This window comes from Heptranchias perlo, chromosome 1, assembly GCF_035084215.1.
Source record: "Heptranchias perlo isolate sHepPer1 chromosome 1, sHepPer1.hap1, whole genome shotgun sequence".
Taxonomy (NCBI): Eukaryota; Metazoa; Chordata; class Chondrichthyes; order Hexanchiformes; family Hexanchidae; genus Heptranchias; species Heptranchias perlo.
Window position 1 is genome coordinate 62,558,167 of NC_090325.1, and position 18,026 is coordinate 62,576,192.

Sequence of the window (18,026 nt, forward strand, 5' to 3'; positions counted from 1 at the left end):
ACAAGATGTTGCTGTAGTCATTCCCAGATTAACATTATTCTCCATGGAGGAGAGTTTTGTAGCATTGGATGAATACAGTATGTTCGGATTCAGTCCCTGGCCTGTGCTGCAGGATCAGTGATAAGGCAGTGCGGATGGGAAAGGAAGTCTCCCTGCTCCTGATTGCTTTCCAGCGAGCCTTGTTGGAATATGTATCGATGTCGGACACGGATAGAATTGTGTCTCTATTTAGCCATGTGATGCCTCCATGGCTAAATAGTCAGTGGACACTATCTAGGTTCATCCATTGAGAATGGCTACAATGGATGAGATACCAGAGGACAGCCAACACCTGTGGATTTTATCCTAGCATAAATAACCTCCTACAGGTGGGGAAGAGGGAGAAGGAAATGATTTTATTTATATAATATATATCTATATATACATACTGTTTTACTGTCATACTCTGAAATATGTTTATTCCACATTCTTTATTTCAGACTTGTGGACCACTTTATTCTTACAAGTGCGGAGGTCTATATTATGCAGCTGGTGCCTGTTCGAATGTAAGCTCCACTTTCCAAGTTGTAAACACCATAGCACCTACAGTAAGAGGTATGCAGCCAAGCAGTGTCGTTCTGTATGCTTTTAAGTGCACACACAAATATTGATAAAGTGAACGTATATGGCAGCTATATTCAGCAGAACTTCCAATTTAGGGAAAAGAATGTCCACATTCAGCAACAAAGCCAACCCCAGATTGTTTGATTATTTTTCATTAAACATTTCCCATAATGGGTCTTGCTGAAAAAACAAGCAGTGACATGAAAAGAAGAATTTGCTCAGAAGATACAACACTTACAGATGATACTGTCTGCTGCCAGGATTAGCAGTAGCTGCCTATATAACTATTTATCTATGTATATGTGCTTCTTCAAAAGTGTTAGCCCTTTGACTTGGCCTGTTGATGGCTTTTAAATTGAGAAATGATGACCAAACTATTTAAGGCAGAGAATTGAAAACATGCCAAACAGCCACAGACCAATAGTTTCAAATTGACTGATTAACACAATACTAAAGAGTATGTTGTTTCTCAAGAAAATTGTTTTGATTAAATTTTCTGATAAAGACTGGCTGGATTTCATCCTCAATGACAGAGAAGTAAACTCAGGCTTAGAGCCTTTCAGTACATCAATTTTTTATACAATTCACACCAAGCTACAACTAAAAGTATTTTCTGTTCAAAGTTTTTAATGTTTAATTTCTAACAGACTGCAGTTTAAAGAAGGAATCTCACCATCAGTGTAAGGAATTAATTTTAACATAAATTTTGTTTTTTCTGACCCTTTCAGCAGTGAGTGTCCCATTTTGCAATGGATTTACCATGCATCTGCTTGGTAAAACGATTTTCCCAATAGTGCCCCTTCCGACATTAATAGAGTACAAGGGAGAGTCCAATGGAATTCCTGCTATATGCCCAATTTACCTTTTTTGGCAATACCACTGTTAATTTAATAATAAAATCAGTTTTTATGCATGGATATGGCTGTGACCTCGATGGGCCAAAACTCCAGCTGCATGTTTACAAAGTACTGCAGGAGTAAAAACTAATTCACCACCACCCCCACCCCCACCTAATTTTAATGGAGGATAATGCCCCCATTAAGCAGCCCACCCAGTTTTCTGTACATTAAAATTAATGACAAATCAAGCGCTGCAATTTCCCAACATTTGTTCCCTATGAGTGCTGCTCCACACCGCAAGTGCCTGATCAGGATGTTATCTCTATGATGCTCTCATCTTTCACATGCTTAACCTTCCAAAAAAAAATTGCAGATGACAATAGAACAGGCACATTGGTAATATCAAAGATGGAAGCAGGTAGTGTGGCTTCACTAAGAGCTTTGCCTGAAACATTATTTTCAACAGTTGTTTCCCCTAATTTTCTCTCCTGCTCTTCTAATTATGTGGACTCATGCCAGGTATGATTACTAGGTTATTGTTATCCTCCTGTCCCTCACCAAAATGACCATTCTTCATGTGTTAGCCCTGCGGGTGAGTTTTGGCATGGTATTCTCCAATGCCAAGCCTGATCCTGTTGTCACATGTGTATTTTCCAGCCGTGATAAGAAGTGGGAAACCTGGGCTGATTCTTTCCTCTCCCTAGCCCAGAGGAACTGGGATCAATTCTGATGTCCCCACCACCACCCAGGCTATGGGGGTGGGTTTAGATAAGGGGCTTTCTGGTCTGTAGGCTGAGTACCACACCAGGCAATCCAGTTATCCAGTAAACTATCAGGGAAACATACAAAATACTTGACAATGTGTTTTTATGAAGTCTTCCTTAATATACAAATTATGGAAAACTCATACAGTTTACAGCAGTCTTTTGCCCCTATTTTTTTGTGTAACGTTCTCACTGTGTCACGCATCTATTTCTGGCCAAGAGGATCCTGAATTCTCACGTCAGAAATTTTCCATAGTCTAAATGTCTGGCTCAGCAATTGAACCTTTGCAGAACAAGGGATGACTTCCAAGCAATGAGATAGTTCCACAGCCAGGACAAGTGGTATGTGAAGGCTTGCTTTCTGTGCAGACCTTTTTGGATTGATACAGAATGTATCCGGCATAAACAGAAGGTGGCCTGGCTTGAACACTAGCCGATCTTGTGCTGCTGTGCTCGGAGTCATGATCTGATAGAGGACTCATAAGCAAGCCACAACTCTCCGATGTTTTAGGGAGATAGAATCTGCATGGTTTTGAACCGTACTGAGTCAAGGAGCAAGAGATGGATTTTCTTTGCAGCTTGCTTAATGGTACACAATATTTCTTCTCCCTTGAGAGAAAATGTCACACACTTCCACATTCAGTTCAGTTCATAAACTCAATGTGAACCTGAGTTTGACGTGCCACTGGACTGTGGTTTCTTTCAACATCTTCGATGCTGCCAAACTGGTGGCTTAGCAAAACCCTTGACATTTACATTATTTGTATTTCTGATTTTACTTGAAAAGATTTGTGCAAACATGTTTACCAGAGACATTCTTACCCTTGTATTTTAAATGTTTCTTTAACATTTAAACCCAGATATATGACCACACGCTTATGAACACCTTATTGCTCTTCAAATGCAATCCAAAGTTTCATCCTAAGTAATGTTGTAATTATACACTTTACAAACACTTCCATTTCACCTCTTTTGTTGCCTGATTCTAATTTCCTTGCATTTCAAGAACCATCAAAATTTTAAGCCTTAATGCCTATTATACAACTGAAGTATTGTTTGAATACAAAGAAGGGACTTAACTATCACATATGAACATAGATTTTCTGACTGGTGCTATTCTCGTACGATTGCTTTATGCGCTTATGCTGAATTCCTCCATTTAAATGGATTAAAGTGCCAATCGGAAAATGTACCCCATAATTCGCATGCAAAATAAAGTAAAATAAGAAACATTGGGTCATCAGTGTGGCAGAAGACATATGGTGTGATCATGCTGCTCGCCCGTTGTCCTTTCACAAGGCCCAAGCCATTTTAAGGGCCTCATTTCCATTTCCCGGGAGAGCTGCAAGCGCTGTTCCAGCACTCGCATGCAGCTCACTTGTTGGGATGGGGTGGGGGGCAATTCCAGCAGCTCCAATGTTGAGCTGAGCCAGAAATATTATCCTGGGATGGGGTGGGGGTGCTGAGAGGCAATCGCAGGGAGGGGGCTGACAGCAGGTGGAACATTTTCATGGGGCCAAGAACGGCATCATCTCCTGGCTCTTCAAGAATGTTTTAAAAATTGAATCTGGTCTGCAGTGGTCCCTTTAAGGACAACTGGTCAGGCAGCTCAATGCCAAGCACCAATGTGCGGAGCATGCACTGCACCGCTCCACCCATTGGTACCTCAAACTTTTATTAGGGATCCTGTATGTCATGTGACCCATGTTAGCATATCCTATTCAGAAGCCCCAATCAAACTGGCAACAGGTGGGAACAGAGCGGGAATTCAGTTCCATCATCATGATCATCATTAGATCAGAGCGCTATCTACCTGTTCCCACCCAGGGCAGAGAGTTAAAATCGCTCGCACTGACTCATTGCCGCATGTTCAAATGCACTAGGCCCAACAAATAAGGAACAACGTAATCTTGGGAAATTTTTCAGGGCAGGTACTATTTAGGAAAGGCCCAATGTGAAGATCTTTGGTAAATAATTCAAGTGTTATAAATGCTACCATTTGATTTTGTGAAATTTTTGATGTACATGTGATCAATGAACAATCGCATGAATCTCTACTTACAAAGCCGACAATGCCCTACAGAATACTTACTTCTGTCAAACCAGAATGATGGTGCTACTTTAAAAGAAAATAAAGAGAAAATTGATTTGGAGTCATAACTTGTGAATGATGATTGTCATGAGTTTGATCATGAGAACTGGAGAGTCCCTATTTATCCTGAAATAGATAACTGTGTTTACAGTGTTGCAATGGGCTCATTATTCCCCTCATACAGTGGGGTCGATTTTCTGGCATGATATAGATAGTGAGTTAGAGGGGTCTGCACAGGATGATTCACTCAGCAAAAGTGAGCAGGAGCAAATGGAAAGGACGGTCCAGGAAGTGGCTTGCCGGAGGGTAAGCTCACGTCTTAGCTCTGCTGAAGAGAACAGACATGCGGACTTTAGGGGCCCGGCCTTTAAAAGGAAGAGCTTCCTGGGCAACAGCAATTGCTGAATGTCTACCAGGGATACTAGCTCAATTGCTAAATTTAAATCTGAGACAGATAGCTTTTTGGCAACCAAAGGTATTAAGGGATTATGGGCCAAAGGCAGGTATATGGATTTAGATCACAGATCAGCCATGATCTTATCAAATGGCGGAGCAGGCACGAGGGGCTGAATGGCCTACTCCTATTCCTATGTTCCTAAGTTCCTAAGTGAGTTTCCCCAACACCTTGGAGAGTGTGGAGGAGTCCACTACTAACTTGTGTGGGGTGCTGATGCATGGCATCAAAACTCTGCTGTCATCCATGGATCGTCCATAGACGCTGCTGCTGGGCCCTCCATAAAGGAGTTTTTGGCACAAGTAGCAGTATCTGTCAGAGAATTTTTTTAAAAACCACCATGCAGGCTCTGGGCTCTGCCATCTCCATCCATCTCTACAGAATATATTCAAAATTAATTTTTGATATATCAGATGCTGACATCACTTTAGCCAGTCACGTTTCATTACTTCCTCCATCGTAGTGTTTTGGTAGTGCCATACTTTGGTGGCGTATGTTGCCAGACTAATGTAATGGTTGGAGGCAGGTTCCCAGCTACCAATGCCCACAGAAAATTTCTGATCTACCGGGTTGTCGAAGGGACACAGTAGAAATTCTGTGCTCCTTTCCAGGCAGGAAGGGAGGAAAAGTTGATGGGTAAATTATCTGGCATTGCATTTACCCACATCTAGTTATAGAATATCACTGACAAAGAGGCAGAAACAGGTGGATAAAAAGGTCTGTAATAATAGTAGTTATTTTATTATTAAAAAATGTTTGTATAATTCTGATTATAATATTGTTTTGTGTTGTGCATCATGCTAAATTATTTTATTTTAACAAACTAATTTGGAGGTAATTTTCCATGTGCATACTTCTGCTGGGAAGCCTCACCTGTCAGCAACACATATTTGAAATTCAGGCACGTGCTGCCCATAAATAATATTTTTGATAAGTGTTGCTGATGGGAGAGACTCCCCACTGGGAGAACAGACTTGTAAAGTTACCCCGTGTGTGCATTTATGGTTGCTACAATGCATCATATCAGCTCTCACTCCCTTTTCTATATTCAAGTCATGTTTGTAATTTCCAAACTGCCTGCATATTGTGATTGTATTACTATTTTAAAATATTGTTGGATGTTAACTTCCATTTAAAAAAAATACTGCATCCTGTAATTGCAGCCTGCAAGTCACGACTTGATATTGTGATTGTACTTGATGGTTCCAACAGCATTTACCCTTGGACAAGTGTTAACAGTTTCCTTATAAAGCTATTGGAAAAAATTGAAATTGGACCTCAGCAAACTCAGGTTAGTCAAATGATTGTTTTTATTTTAATGTTGTTGGTTTAATTACCTATTCAACTGGACGCTAAAGATATTTACACAAAAACCTGATGGGACTCTGCAACAAGTAATCCCATATGGGATTTAATCATTGGAGCAAGAAAGCTGTTTTGAGCGTAGAGGGATGGTTTTCTGAATGCGCACTCTGGGCGTAGAGCTTCACCAATCGGGAACACATATCAGGTCATTACGAGCACACTGCCCACATTTGCCTGTTCAGGAACTCCCGTCCTGATAAATTTGCAGCAGGATTTTGCCAAAGCCAAAAATCCTGGCCATGGTCTCTATGGCCTATAAAGTGAGCCATGTTGCTGTGTTCCATACACACAAAAAGGTTAATCTGTGAACGAGTTGAATGGGGGATTTCTATGAGCATGTTATAATGATGTGATATGAATGAACAACACGATAAAAAGAAGAAAATAAATGTAATGTTTAAAATTAAACATTTGGTGAGGGAAATCTACTTATAAACGAGTTTGGGCTTGAAAAGAATGAAAAGAAACCCGATGGAGTGGGTTCCTCAGAAGGTTCATGAGGTGCATGTATTAACTGGTGCGATTGGAGTCGTATGGGGGGATTAATCTCCTCAGAACTTCTGCTCTACCATTGTAACCTCACCGGAAGTGCAGCAGAAATCCCACTTCCCACGTAAATGGGGTTTCCACCTCACTTCCGGCAAAGTTACAGCGGTGGAGTGGGAAAAGCTCTGAGGAAATTCAACCCCATAGAGATCAGAAAGGAGCCAGTTCAGTCCCTACTTCAGGCTGATTTAGCTCATCTTAGCCAAGGACGCAGTGGGACACTACAACTGGCGTCAGTGTCACTGCGTAAGCGAGGAGAAAAATTGTCTACAATTCCTGCTCCTGATTGTTATCTACTGACCCTAGCTGGGTGTGCACACACATGTAAGTTTTTTAAGTGAGAGCAGAACTGGGCTCAGCTCTAATGGTCCCTATGGCAAAACAGCCCACCAACACTAAGGGCTCGATATTAGCACCCGCTATCGGGTGCGTTTCTGGCAGGGGGGCTCCGAAAATCGGGGAATCCCGGAGCGGATCAGGAGCCCGGCTCCAACCCGCCCACTTCCGGGTTCCTCACAACGCTGACGTGCGCGCACAGCCCCCGCATGTGGGACTCCCGCAGGCAATTAAAGCCGGCGGGGTGCCACTTAAAAGTATTTATTCTGGTATTTCAGGTCGTTAACAGACCTGATTAAGGAGATATTTCAGGAGGGGTGGGGTTTTACAAACAACTGGGACTGTTTCCCATACTGGGGGAAACACTCCCAGTTGAAATAGACGTGTTGCATTCATCAGCCTGTGGCAGCTGCAAAGGTCCGGGGTGGGGGGAGACCCTCACTCATTGCAGGAGGCCACTCTGTCACTTTGGACAAAGTTTGGCTTCCACCACCCCCCTCCTAACAATCAAATTCACCGACTTGCACACTTTAAATGGAGCTCCTCCAGCTGACAGACCTTACTACACATGCGCAGCCCGCCCGACGCGCAGCTCAGCAGCGGGGAACCCGAAAGAACAGATAAGTGGCTCCAATCAGCCTGCGATCGCACGCGGGGCAGACTGATTTCACTGGGCGCGTTACCCACGCGCCCAATAGACCCCCCCCCGCCGCGAACCCGCCGCCCTGGTAATATCGAGCCCTAAGGGTTCGATTTTCCCAGCAAATTGCGGGTGCATTTGGGGAGGGGGGCTGCGACAATCGGGGAAATCCTAGCTCCAATTAAAGCCAGTGGGATGATACTTTACATAGTAGTTGAGGTAGTTTAAGTACTTGAGGTACTTAATTTTCTCCACATTTTGGCATGGGTGCAATTTTGAAGCATCCTCAGTGTGTTTCCTGTGCTGTGGGAAACACTCCATGTTGCAACAGACATGTTTCAGCCAGCAGCCTGTGGGAGATTCAAATGCTTATTTGACAGATGGGGAGAAAAGGTCACTTATTGCAGCAGGGCACTCTGTTATTTCAGACAAAGTTTTGGCTGCAAGATCTTTGTGTTTGCGCTGAAAATTTTTACTTTCCACTCAAAATTCTGCTGTTCAAACATATTTAACTACTTTGCGGACCTCCTCAAACTCACACCATCAGGATGAGGGGCGCCATGGCTGCATTCACCACTGCATCCGAGGACGAGCAACATCGCCAGGCACGGTGTCCACCTCCGCCTTGTGGAGCTCCACAACACAGGCAACAGCACAAGAGCACAGAGGGCAACAACAGAGAGGGGTGCCGCTTGAGGAGGCCCCATCCACATCGGCCGAGGAGGAGGAGGGGGAGGGGGGGAGGAAGAGGAGGAGGTGGAGGAACAACAACAACAACTCATGGGCAGAGCAGCGGCTCACCTGGCTGCTTGGGAGGCCAGGGAGTCATTGATATGTGAACGGTTTTCCTAACATCAAACAGTGTGAAGAGTCCAGTCCTCACACCACCTGGATAGAGCTGCGCCCACACCAGCCCCCTCCCACCCCTCCCTGCACAAAACAAGCCTGCAATTACACATGTACCCATTGCAGAGTGACCCAATGGGTGGCATCAAGTGTCCCCGTTCATGGTGAACCTCATGAAAGGGCCTTATTACAGAAGCCAGGCAAGAATGGCCAAGACGTGGCAGTAGTGGTGACAATAATAATATTTAATGTGAGTTTAATAAAAATCTAATATAAATAAAAAATATGACCAACCGTCAAACACCCTTGTGTATACCCTTCGTGCTCACAAAACCTTGGACTTTCTCCTCCGACAATTTCTACATGGTGCATCCCCTGTGGCTGCAGCATAGGTAGTGGCAGGTTGCTCTTGTTCATGCCTTGACCGATTAGATGCTTTGGGCCTACACTCTCTGGGTTTCGGTGCCCGTGCTCCACCTGCATCTGCACCTGCACAGGGGCAGACTCGGCCACCTGGAGAGGAGTACTGGTTGAGAGGGGGGCAACGGGTGAGACGTGGGTGCACTTTGAGTGGCGTCCCCTCTTGCATGTCCCCTTTCACCATCATCCCTCTGCTGGGCCAGGCCCACATGACTGCTACCACTCTGCTGGACAACAGTTTGGAGGACATGAGTGAAGCCTTGCAATGCGGTTGATTCTTAATCGACCTCTGAAATGGCCGAGCATGCCACTCAGTTGTTAAATCTCGTTAAAGAAAGTCATCATAAGAATAAAACCGGACGGACCACCCGGCATCGGACCACTAGGCACCGGACACGACAAAGACAAACCAAACCCAGTCGACCCTGCAACATCCTGCTCACGAACATCTGGGAACTTGTGCCAAAATTGGGAGAGCTGTCCCACAGACTAGTCAAGCAACAGCCTGACATAGCCATACTCACAGAATCATACCTTTCAGCCAACGTCCCAGACTCTTCCATTACCATCCCTGGGTATGTCCTGTCCCACCGGCAGGACAGACCCATCAGAGGTGGCGGTACAGTGATATACAGTCAGGAGGGAGTGGCCCTGGGAGTCCTCAACATTGACTCCAGACCCCATGAAATCTCATGGCATCAGGTCAAACATGGGCAAGGAAACCTCCTGCTGATTATCACCTACTGTCCTCCCTCAGCTGATGAATCAGTCCTCCTCCATGTTGAACACCACTTGGAGGAAGCACTGAGGGTAGCAAGGGCACAGAATGTACTCTGGGTGGGGGACTTCAATGTCCATCACCAAGAGTGGCTCGGTAGCACCTCTACTGATCGAGCTGGCCGAGTCCTGAAGGACAAAGCTGCCAGACTGGGCCTGCGGCAGGCGGCGAGTGAACCAACACGAGGGAAAAGCCTACTTGACCTTGTCCTCACCAATCTACCTGTCGCAGATGCCTCTGTCCATGACAGTATTGGTAGGAGTGACCATCGCACAGTCCTCGCGGAGATGAAGTCCCATCTTTGCACTGAGGACACCATCCAACGTGTTGTGTGGCACTACCACCGTGCTAAATGGGATAGATTCAGAACAGATCTAGCAGCTCAAAACTGGGCATCCATGAGGCACTGTGGGCCAGCAGCAGCAGCAGAATTGTATTCCAGCACAATCTGTAACCTCATGGCCCGGCATATTCCTCACTCTACCATTACCAACAAGCCAGGGGATCAACCCTGGTTCAATGAGGAGTGTAGAAGAGCATGCCAGGAGCAGCACCAGACGTACCTAAAAATGAGGTGCCAACCTGGTGAAGCTACAACTCATGCACTTACCTGCTACATGCATGCTAAACAGCGGAAGCAACATGCTATAGACATAGCTAAGCGATTCCACAACCAACAGATCAGATCAAAGCTCTGCAGTCCTGCCACATCCAGTCGTGAATGGTGGTGGACAATTAAACAACTAACAGGAGGAGGAGGCTCTGTAAACATCCCCATCCTCAATGATGGCAGAGTCCAGCACGTGAGTGCAAAAGACAAGGCTGAAGCGTTTGCAACCATCTTCAGCCAGAAGTGCCAAGTGGATGATCCATCTCGGCCTCCTCCCGATATCCCCACCATCACAGAAGCCAGTCTTCAGCCAATTCGATTCACTCCACGTGATATCAAGAAATGGCTGAGTGCACTGGATACAGCAAAGGCTATGGGCCCCGACAACAATCCCGGCTGTACTGCTGAAGACTTGTGCTCCAGAACTAGCCGCGCCTCTAGCCAAACTGTTCCAGTACAGCTACAACACTTGCATCTACCTGACAATGTGGAAAATTGCCCAGGTATGTCCTGTCCACAAAAAGTAGGACAAATCCAATCCGGCCAATTACCGCCCCATCTGCCTACTCTCAATTATCAGCAAGGTGATGGAAGGTGTTGTCAACAGTGCTATCAAGCGGCACTTACTCACCAATAACCTGCTCACCGATGCTCAGTTTGGGTTCCACCAAAACCACTCGGCCCCAGACCTCATTACAGCCTTGGTCCAAACATGGACAAAAGAGCTGAATTCCAGAGGTGAGGTGAGAGTGACTGCCCTTGACATCAAGGCAGCATTTGACCAAGTGTGGCACCAAGGAGCCCAAGTAAAATTGAAGTCAATGGGAATCAGGGGGAAAATTCTCCAGTGGCTGGAGTCATTGCCTGCATGCAGCAAGACCTGGACAACGTCCAGGCTTGGGCCGATAAGTGGCAAGTAACATTCGCGCCAGACAAGTGTCAGGCAATGACCATCTCCAACAAGAGAGAGTCTAACCACCTCCCCTTGACATTCAACAGCATTACCATCGCCGAATCCCTCACCATCAACATCCTGGGGGTCACCATTGACCAGAAACTTAATTGGACCAGCCACATAAATACTGTGGCTACAAGAGCAGGTCAGAGACTGGGTATTCTGCAGCAAGTGATTCACCTCCTGACTCCCCAAAACCTTTCCATCATCTGCAAGGCACAAGTCAGGAGTGTGATGGAATACTTTCCACTTGCATGGATGAGTGCAGCTCCGACAACACTCAAGAAGCTCAACACCATCCACGACAAAGCTGCCCACTTGATTGGCACCCCATCCACCACCCTAAACATTCACTCCCTTCACCACTGTGGCTGCAGTGTGTACCATCCACAGGATGCATTGCAGCAACTCGCCAAGGCTTCGTCGACAGCACATCCCAAACCCGCGACCTCTACCACCTAGAAGGACAAGGGCAGCAGGCACATGGGAACAACACCACCTGCATGTTCCCCTCCAAGTCACACACCATCCCGACTTGGAAATATATTTGACTGGATCAAAATTCTGGATCTCCCTTCCTAATAGCACTGTGGGAGAACCTTCACCACACGGACTGCAGCGGTTCAAGAAGGCGGCTCACCACCACCTTCTCAAGGGCAATTAGGGATGGGCAATAATTGCGGGTCTTGCCAGCGACGCCCACATCCCATGAACGATCAAAAAAAAATGACCAGTGTTCGTGTATCTGCCCACCTGTTTAAGGCGGCTGAACGTTGTTCACTGTAAGTCCGAACAGCCATTGTCAGGACCTGAATGGACTCATTTGTGAGCCGTGCTTGAAGCTCAATGGAGGCTAGCCTTCTCTCCATCGCAGACATTCCCGCATTTACCCGTGACAGTATCTCAGTGAGTTGCTCACATCACTGTCTCACTATCTCAGAGATTCCCTCCTGTACCTGTGCCACCATTCCACTCATGCAGGAGTTGGACTCCTCCATCCTCTGCACGATTGTGGAGAGTGCGCGTGGCACCAGTTCCTTCACCTCGCAAATGTGTTTCTGTCCCTTGTTCATTCTCCTTTTAAAGGATGGCCCCCAGGGTTCCGCATCTGCGTCCAGCTGAACAGAGCCTGGAGAGGAGTGATCCCACCAACGCGGACTCTCCACAGCTGCCCCTGCCACCAGTGTCTGTTCGTGCTCACGTGTGTTGTAACTCAACAGGTGCCAACCCAACTAACTGAGGACTAGGACCCACCGAGGTGTGAGTATCTGCGCTGGTGGATGGCTCACTCAGATGTGACGGTGCACCCTCAGAGGCCGGCAATTCCTCTGAGGAATCGCCCTCCGCCATCACAGTGGTTGCTGAAGACCCTGAAAGAGAACAGAAGGCAATATTAAGCATGATCACTGATGTGTCATGTTGCGATGAGCATACTGAGGTGCTGAAGATGGCAAGGCATGTTAACATCAATTCATACTTTGTGTGCTAAATGTTAAAGTAATGTCACCAGACGTTTGTCGGGTGCCAGTCTCGGCGTCCCAGACGGACAGGCACTCGAGGATTCGACTGAGCTCCAGCGCCCCCTGCTCTGAGTCTGTGAGGACGACGATTTGTTGTGGCCGCCCCTCCGGTCCTCGCCCTCTCCCGTGCATTCTGAGCTCTCTTCTCCTATAAGGGGAGAAAGTACAGATGCGTGAGTGAGTGATGGTGACCTGGTCAACCAATGAATGCATTGGTTTGGGTGCGGCTGACCGTGAAAGATACGCATCAGAGGGTGAGTATGAGATAGAGCCATGACATTGTATGAGGATTGGGTGGAGTGGTAGTGGTGGGGTGAGTAATGCGGAGGTGAGGAAGTGCAGGTAAGTTGAGGATGAGCCTTAAGTGGGTGTGAGGAATGATGTGATAGAGTAGTGTTGGCAGTGCAGAGTGAGTTGGGGAGTGGGGCAGTGATGTGGAAGCCCGGAGTGTAGGAGGATGAGTAAGTGTACTCACTTTGGCTGACCTAGTTAGGTCATTGAAGTGCTTCCCACACCGGACCCAGGTATGGGATATGTTGCTGCTGCTGGTGACCTCCTCTATCACCTTGAGCCAGACCTTCTTGGTGGTAGAGGCAGGCCACTTCCTCCCATCTGCCGGGTAGAAGACATCCCTCCTCCTCCTCACCCCATCCAGTAGCACCTGGAGTGAGGCATCACTGAATCATGGAGCAGCCTTGCCCTTGTGCTGCTCCATTCTGGTGTGTGGACGTTTGCTCCAGGAGCAGCCATTGGAGGACTGTCCCTTTAGATAAAGCTCCTCCAGCTGACAGACTGTGATGCGGATGTGCAGTCCACCCACTCCGCGGCTTTCAGACGGCAAACCTGGAAGCCACGTTAAGTGGCTCCAATTGACTCGTGATCGCGTGGGAAAGGGACATTTTTTATTGGGTGGGTTACCCAAACCCCCCCCCACCGCTGCCACGCTAATATTGGGGCCCAACTGTCCAGTTGGTCATTTGTACTGTTGAACTCATACTCCAGCATGAGGTGCCATTTTATGGAGAGGAGAGGTGAAGAGACAGAAATTTGATAGGGTTGAGGTAGAGAATTTGTTTCCACTTGTGGGGGAGACCAGAACAAGGGGCCATAAATTTAAAATAGTCACTAATAAATCCGATAGGGAATTCAGGAGAAACTTCTTTATCCAGAGAGTGGTTAGAATGTGGAACTCACTACCACAAGGAATAGTTGAGGCGACTAGCATAGTTGCATTTAAGGGGCAGCTAGATAAACACACGAGGGAGAAAGGAGTCGAAGGATATGCTGATAGCGTTAGATGAAGGAGGGAGGAGGCTCGTGTGGAGCATTAACACCAGCATGGTCGGATGGCCTGTTTCTGTGCCGTACGTTCTATGTAATTCCAAGTAAAATTGGGACATGAAAATAGAAGGTTTTATTTTGGAAAAGCAGCTTTTACCAGCCAGGAAAACATTTTTAATAATTCTCCCCTTGAGATGGCTCCAGCCCGATAAACTTACTACAGTATATTCAGGTTATTTCTTTTTCAAAAGTGGAACCAGCCCATACTTCTCAGCTGTTTCAGATGTCTCTTCATCTCCTATCTTGTTGAGAGTATAAAATAGTCTGGAATGTATTACAAGGCTGTAGCAGGGTTGAGATGACATCATAAATCGCAAGAACATGAAGCTCAAGCAGTTTATCAATGTCACTTCAATCCCAGAATGTGCTACTACCTTGGAACACACACTGGATGTTGTGTGTGCACGCATTCAAGCAGTGATTTTATTTCCCACCTTCTGGTTTTTGTTTCCCTGTAACGTGGGGGTCACGGTGGACAATGATGGACAGTCGACTCTTGTTTGTGTACCATGTGATTAGGTCGGCAGTGATAGCAGGATTTATTTTAATGGCTGACACATGAAATACAATAGTTTCTAATCTCTGTACATTACAAAACATTTCCGATATTAGAAAGAAAGATCAAAATTATATTTATATAGCTCTTTTCACGATCCCAGGACATCCCAAAGCACTTCACGCCAATGAAATACTTTTTTGCAGTATAGTCACTGTTGTAATGTAGGAAACGCAGCAGACAATTGGGGCACAGCAAGGTCCCACAACCAGAAATGAGATAATGACCAAGTAATCTATTTTAGTGATTTTGGTTGAGGGATGAATATTGGCCAGGACACAGGAGAACTTCCCTGCTCTTCTTCAAATACTGCTATAGGATCTTTTACGTCCACCTGAAAGACAGCACCTCCGACAGTACTGCACTGGAGTGTCAGCCTGATTATATGCTCACATCTCTGCAGTGGGACTCAGACCCACAACCTCCTAACTTAGAGGTAGGAGTGCTACCATGGAGCCAAAGCTGACACACAACACCTGAATACCACTGGCACCAAATTCAAATGTTGTAATTCATCCATTACTGGAAAATAACACACTACACACTACGAAGGTCATAGCTGTTTCTTACCAGCAGTAACCCTAACAAGCACTAACCAGAGATTTATTCTTCCTCTTCACCCCACCCCTCACCCCGGCCTCAAAATTGAGAATGCGATCTTTGCTCGCAGCCCACATTCTAACAACAATAACAGAAGACGAATGAAGAGAGAATTGCCAAGAATCAAGATGTCATGGGCTCGTTGTCTGCCGTCTGGCTCGAAATTTACAATACTGCCTTATTGTTTTTGCAGTATGTAACATAGCCAAAATTGAAAAGAAGACTGTGATGAACATGCTGCCGGCGTGCATCAATTAAAAAGTATTTGCTTCTCATAATAGAAAGCATTCATTTTCTTCAGCATGCCTTGAATCACCAGCTGCAGTTGTGATTTATATTTAGTTCTGTGTTGGACGTGCCTTGTTCTTTGCCTGCGACTGCAGTGGACCAAGATTGAGGTCCGCTATCTCTCAATTCGCTGCTGTTCCATAAATGGGGAGAAAAGTCTTGATGAAGCCATTTGAACTGATTTTCCTGATACACAAAAGAACTATGTAGCCTGCAATTGCAGAACTCAAATGTCAAATATACCTAGCAACAGCACTGTCAAAATTAATATAGAAAAGCTGTACATGCATTGGGATAATAGAATAATAGCTCCTTTGAAGAAGAAAACGGTCATCTTCTGGAAATGATTTCAAGCCTGAATTATTCACATCACCGTTGCAGCCTTATTGTTTTAATTTAATATAATTTACTTGCCCAGTGTAAGCCGATATCAATGAACTATAAACTTTCCTGTTTTCAACCGACCGCATTCAACTAAGACTCTTTGCTGACTGATAATTCATCAAGCAAATTTATATAAGGCAATGTTACAGTTACAGATACCATACATAATTTGTATTATGCAACTATCCTCCCCAGACAGACATAACAGCATTCCTCCAGTTCTAGTCAGACCCCACACTGCCTTTTGCTGGAGAAATAGTCCAGCTGTACTCCGAGACTATGTTTCCAGTAGTACATGAGTAAATTAAACTGAGTCTGCAACCTTTCTCCCGTGTAAAACCTTGTGCAGTTTTGAAAGTTAGTTTAGGCAATTTGGGCTTGCAACTCAGGAAATATGATTAGTTGCTACTGACAGCAGTTTACTGATCTAAAGGGTGCCAGATATACAAGGCTAGACCGCACGGCTGTAAGTAACTGGGATTGATTTTATCCCAGAAGTGCTATTTGACCTGCCCATAGTGCCAGAAGGAGTCTTCCTCTAAGCTTCTGTTTCTTCCCTCATTCTCTCTACTATTGGTATAAGGGAACTACAGCCAGCGTTCAGGCAAGGGGCCAGACGATTCTAAAACTAGGCCAGATTGGTGGAGCTAAGTTTCCAAGTTTTCTTGTCTAGCTAAAAGATGGTCTAATCTCTGCCAACATACGTTGCTTGTACTTTTTATGCAGCTTTTAAATTATGTTTTGGGCTACATCTTTATCTCCCAGTGACAATTGATAAAGGCTTTTCCTTTAGGTTTTTTTTCCTATTTTGAGGCTGAGTCTTTCTTTTTTTAGTTATTTTCTATTTTTCTCCTTTAGTGGGTCTCACTTCACAAAAGCAGCTTGGCGTGTCACTCTCTGATTTTTCCTCCCTTTCTATGGAGTAAGTGCCTGACTCAATACTTCACCACAACGTCATGGCTGAGACTGGTAACCGACAGAAGGAACGTACGTTTGGAAAAAATAATTGGTTGTGGCAGTCCTCCTCATTCCCACTGCTTTTTTAAAATTCATTCTCGGGATGTTGCTGGCAAGACCAGCATTTATTGCCCATCCCTAGTTGCACTGAAAAGACGGTGATACAACTGTGTACCTTGCTAGGCCATTCAGAGGGTAGTTAAGAGTCAAGTTGATGTTGGGCTGGAGTCACATATAGGCAATGTATAGTAAGGAATGTAAGGAATCTTACAACACCACGTTATAGTCCAACAGTTTTATTTGAAAATCACAAGCTTTCAGAGGCTTTCTCCTTCGTCACCTGACGAAGGAGAAAGCCTCCGAAAGCTTGTGATTTTCAAATAAAACTGTTGGACCATAACCTGGTGTTGTAAGATTCCTTACATTTGTCCACCCCAGTCCATCACCGGCATCTCCACATTATAGTAAGGAAAGCAGCTTTCCATCCCTAAAGGACATGAATGAACCAATTGGGTTTTTACGACAATCTGACAGCTTCAGGATTACTTCTACTGATACCAGCTTTTCATTTTCAGATTTTTTTAAACTGAATTCAAATTCTCAAACTGCTGTGGTGGGGTTTGTCTGCATTGTCTGCATTGTCCTAGCCTCTGGATTACTAGTCCAGTAACATAACCACTATAGTATCATGCCCATGTGTTGCCAGGAGTCATGTAAAATGTCCATGATGCCCACCAGCTACAGAAGGGAAACATCAACACAGTTCCCCATAGTCCTAAATGCCAGGAACGTCCCCAATGTGATCCCAGTTGGTGCTAATTTTAGGTGGGGTGACAGTTCACCTTCAATGCCAATGGCTCAGGGAGGAAGAAGATCAACCAGAGGTCCATCTCCTGATCGCTGACTAACGACCCTTGCTAGAAAATGTGTGCGTGCAGATATCAACAACAACTTGCATTTATATAGCACCTTTAACATAGTAAAGTCCTAAGGCACTTCACAGGAGCATTATCAGACTAAAAAGTATCAGGTTAGGACAGGATAGAGCTTTGCTGAGATATCCTTTCACTGTCAAATAAGCTGCTAGCATTCACTTTCTAGATTCAAACATGAAGGATGACCATTTCAGAGT

The 18,026-nt window shown here is 45.4% G+C and overlaps 1 protein-coding gene across 1 annotated transcript in view; it reads left to right on the forward strand.

Moving 5' to 3' along the window:
- Positions 1 to 18,026, forward strand: part of itga1 (integrin, alpha 1) — a 193,649-nt gene that overhangs the window by 47,448 nt on the left and 128,175 nt on the right. The window contains exons 5-6 of the mRNA XM_067985617.1: positions 480 to 594; positions 5,916 to 6,043. Coding sequence (XP_067841718.1) covers positions 480 to 594; positions 5,916 to 6,043 — 243 coding nt within the window. The remainder of the gene's footprint in view (positions 1 to 479; positions 595 to 5,915; positions 6,044 to 18,026) is intronic.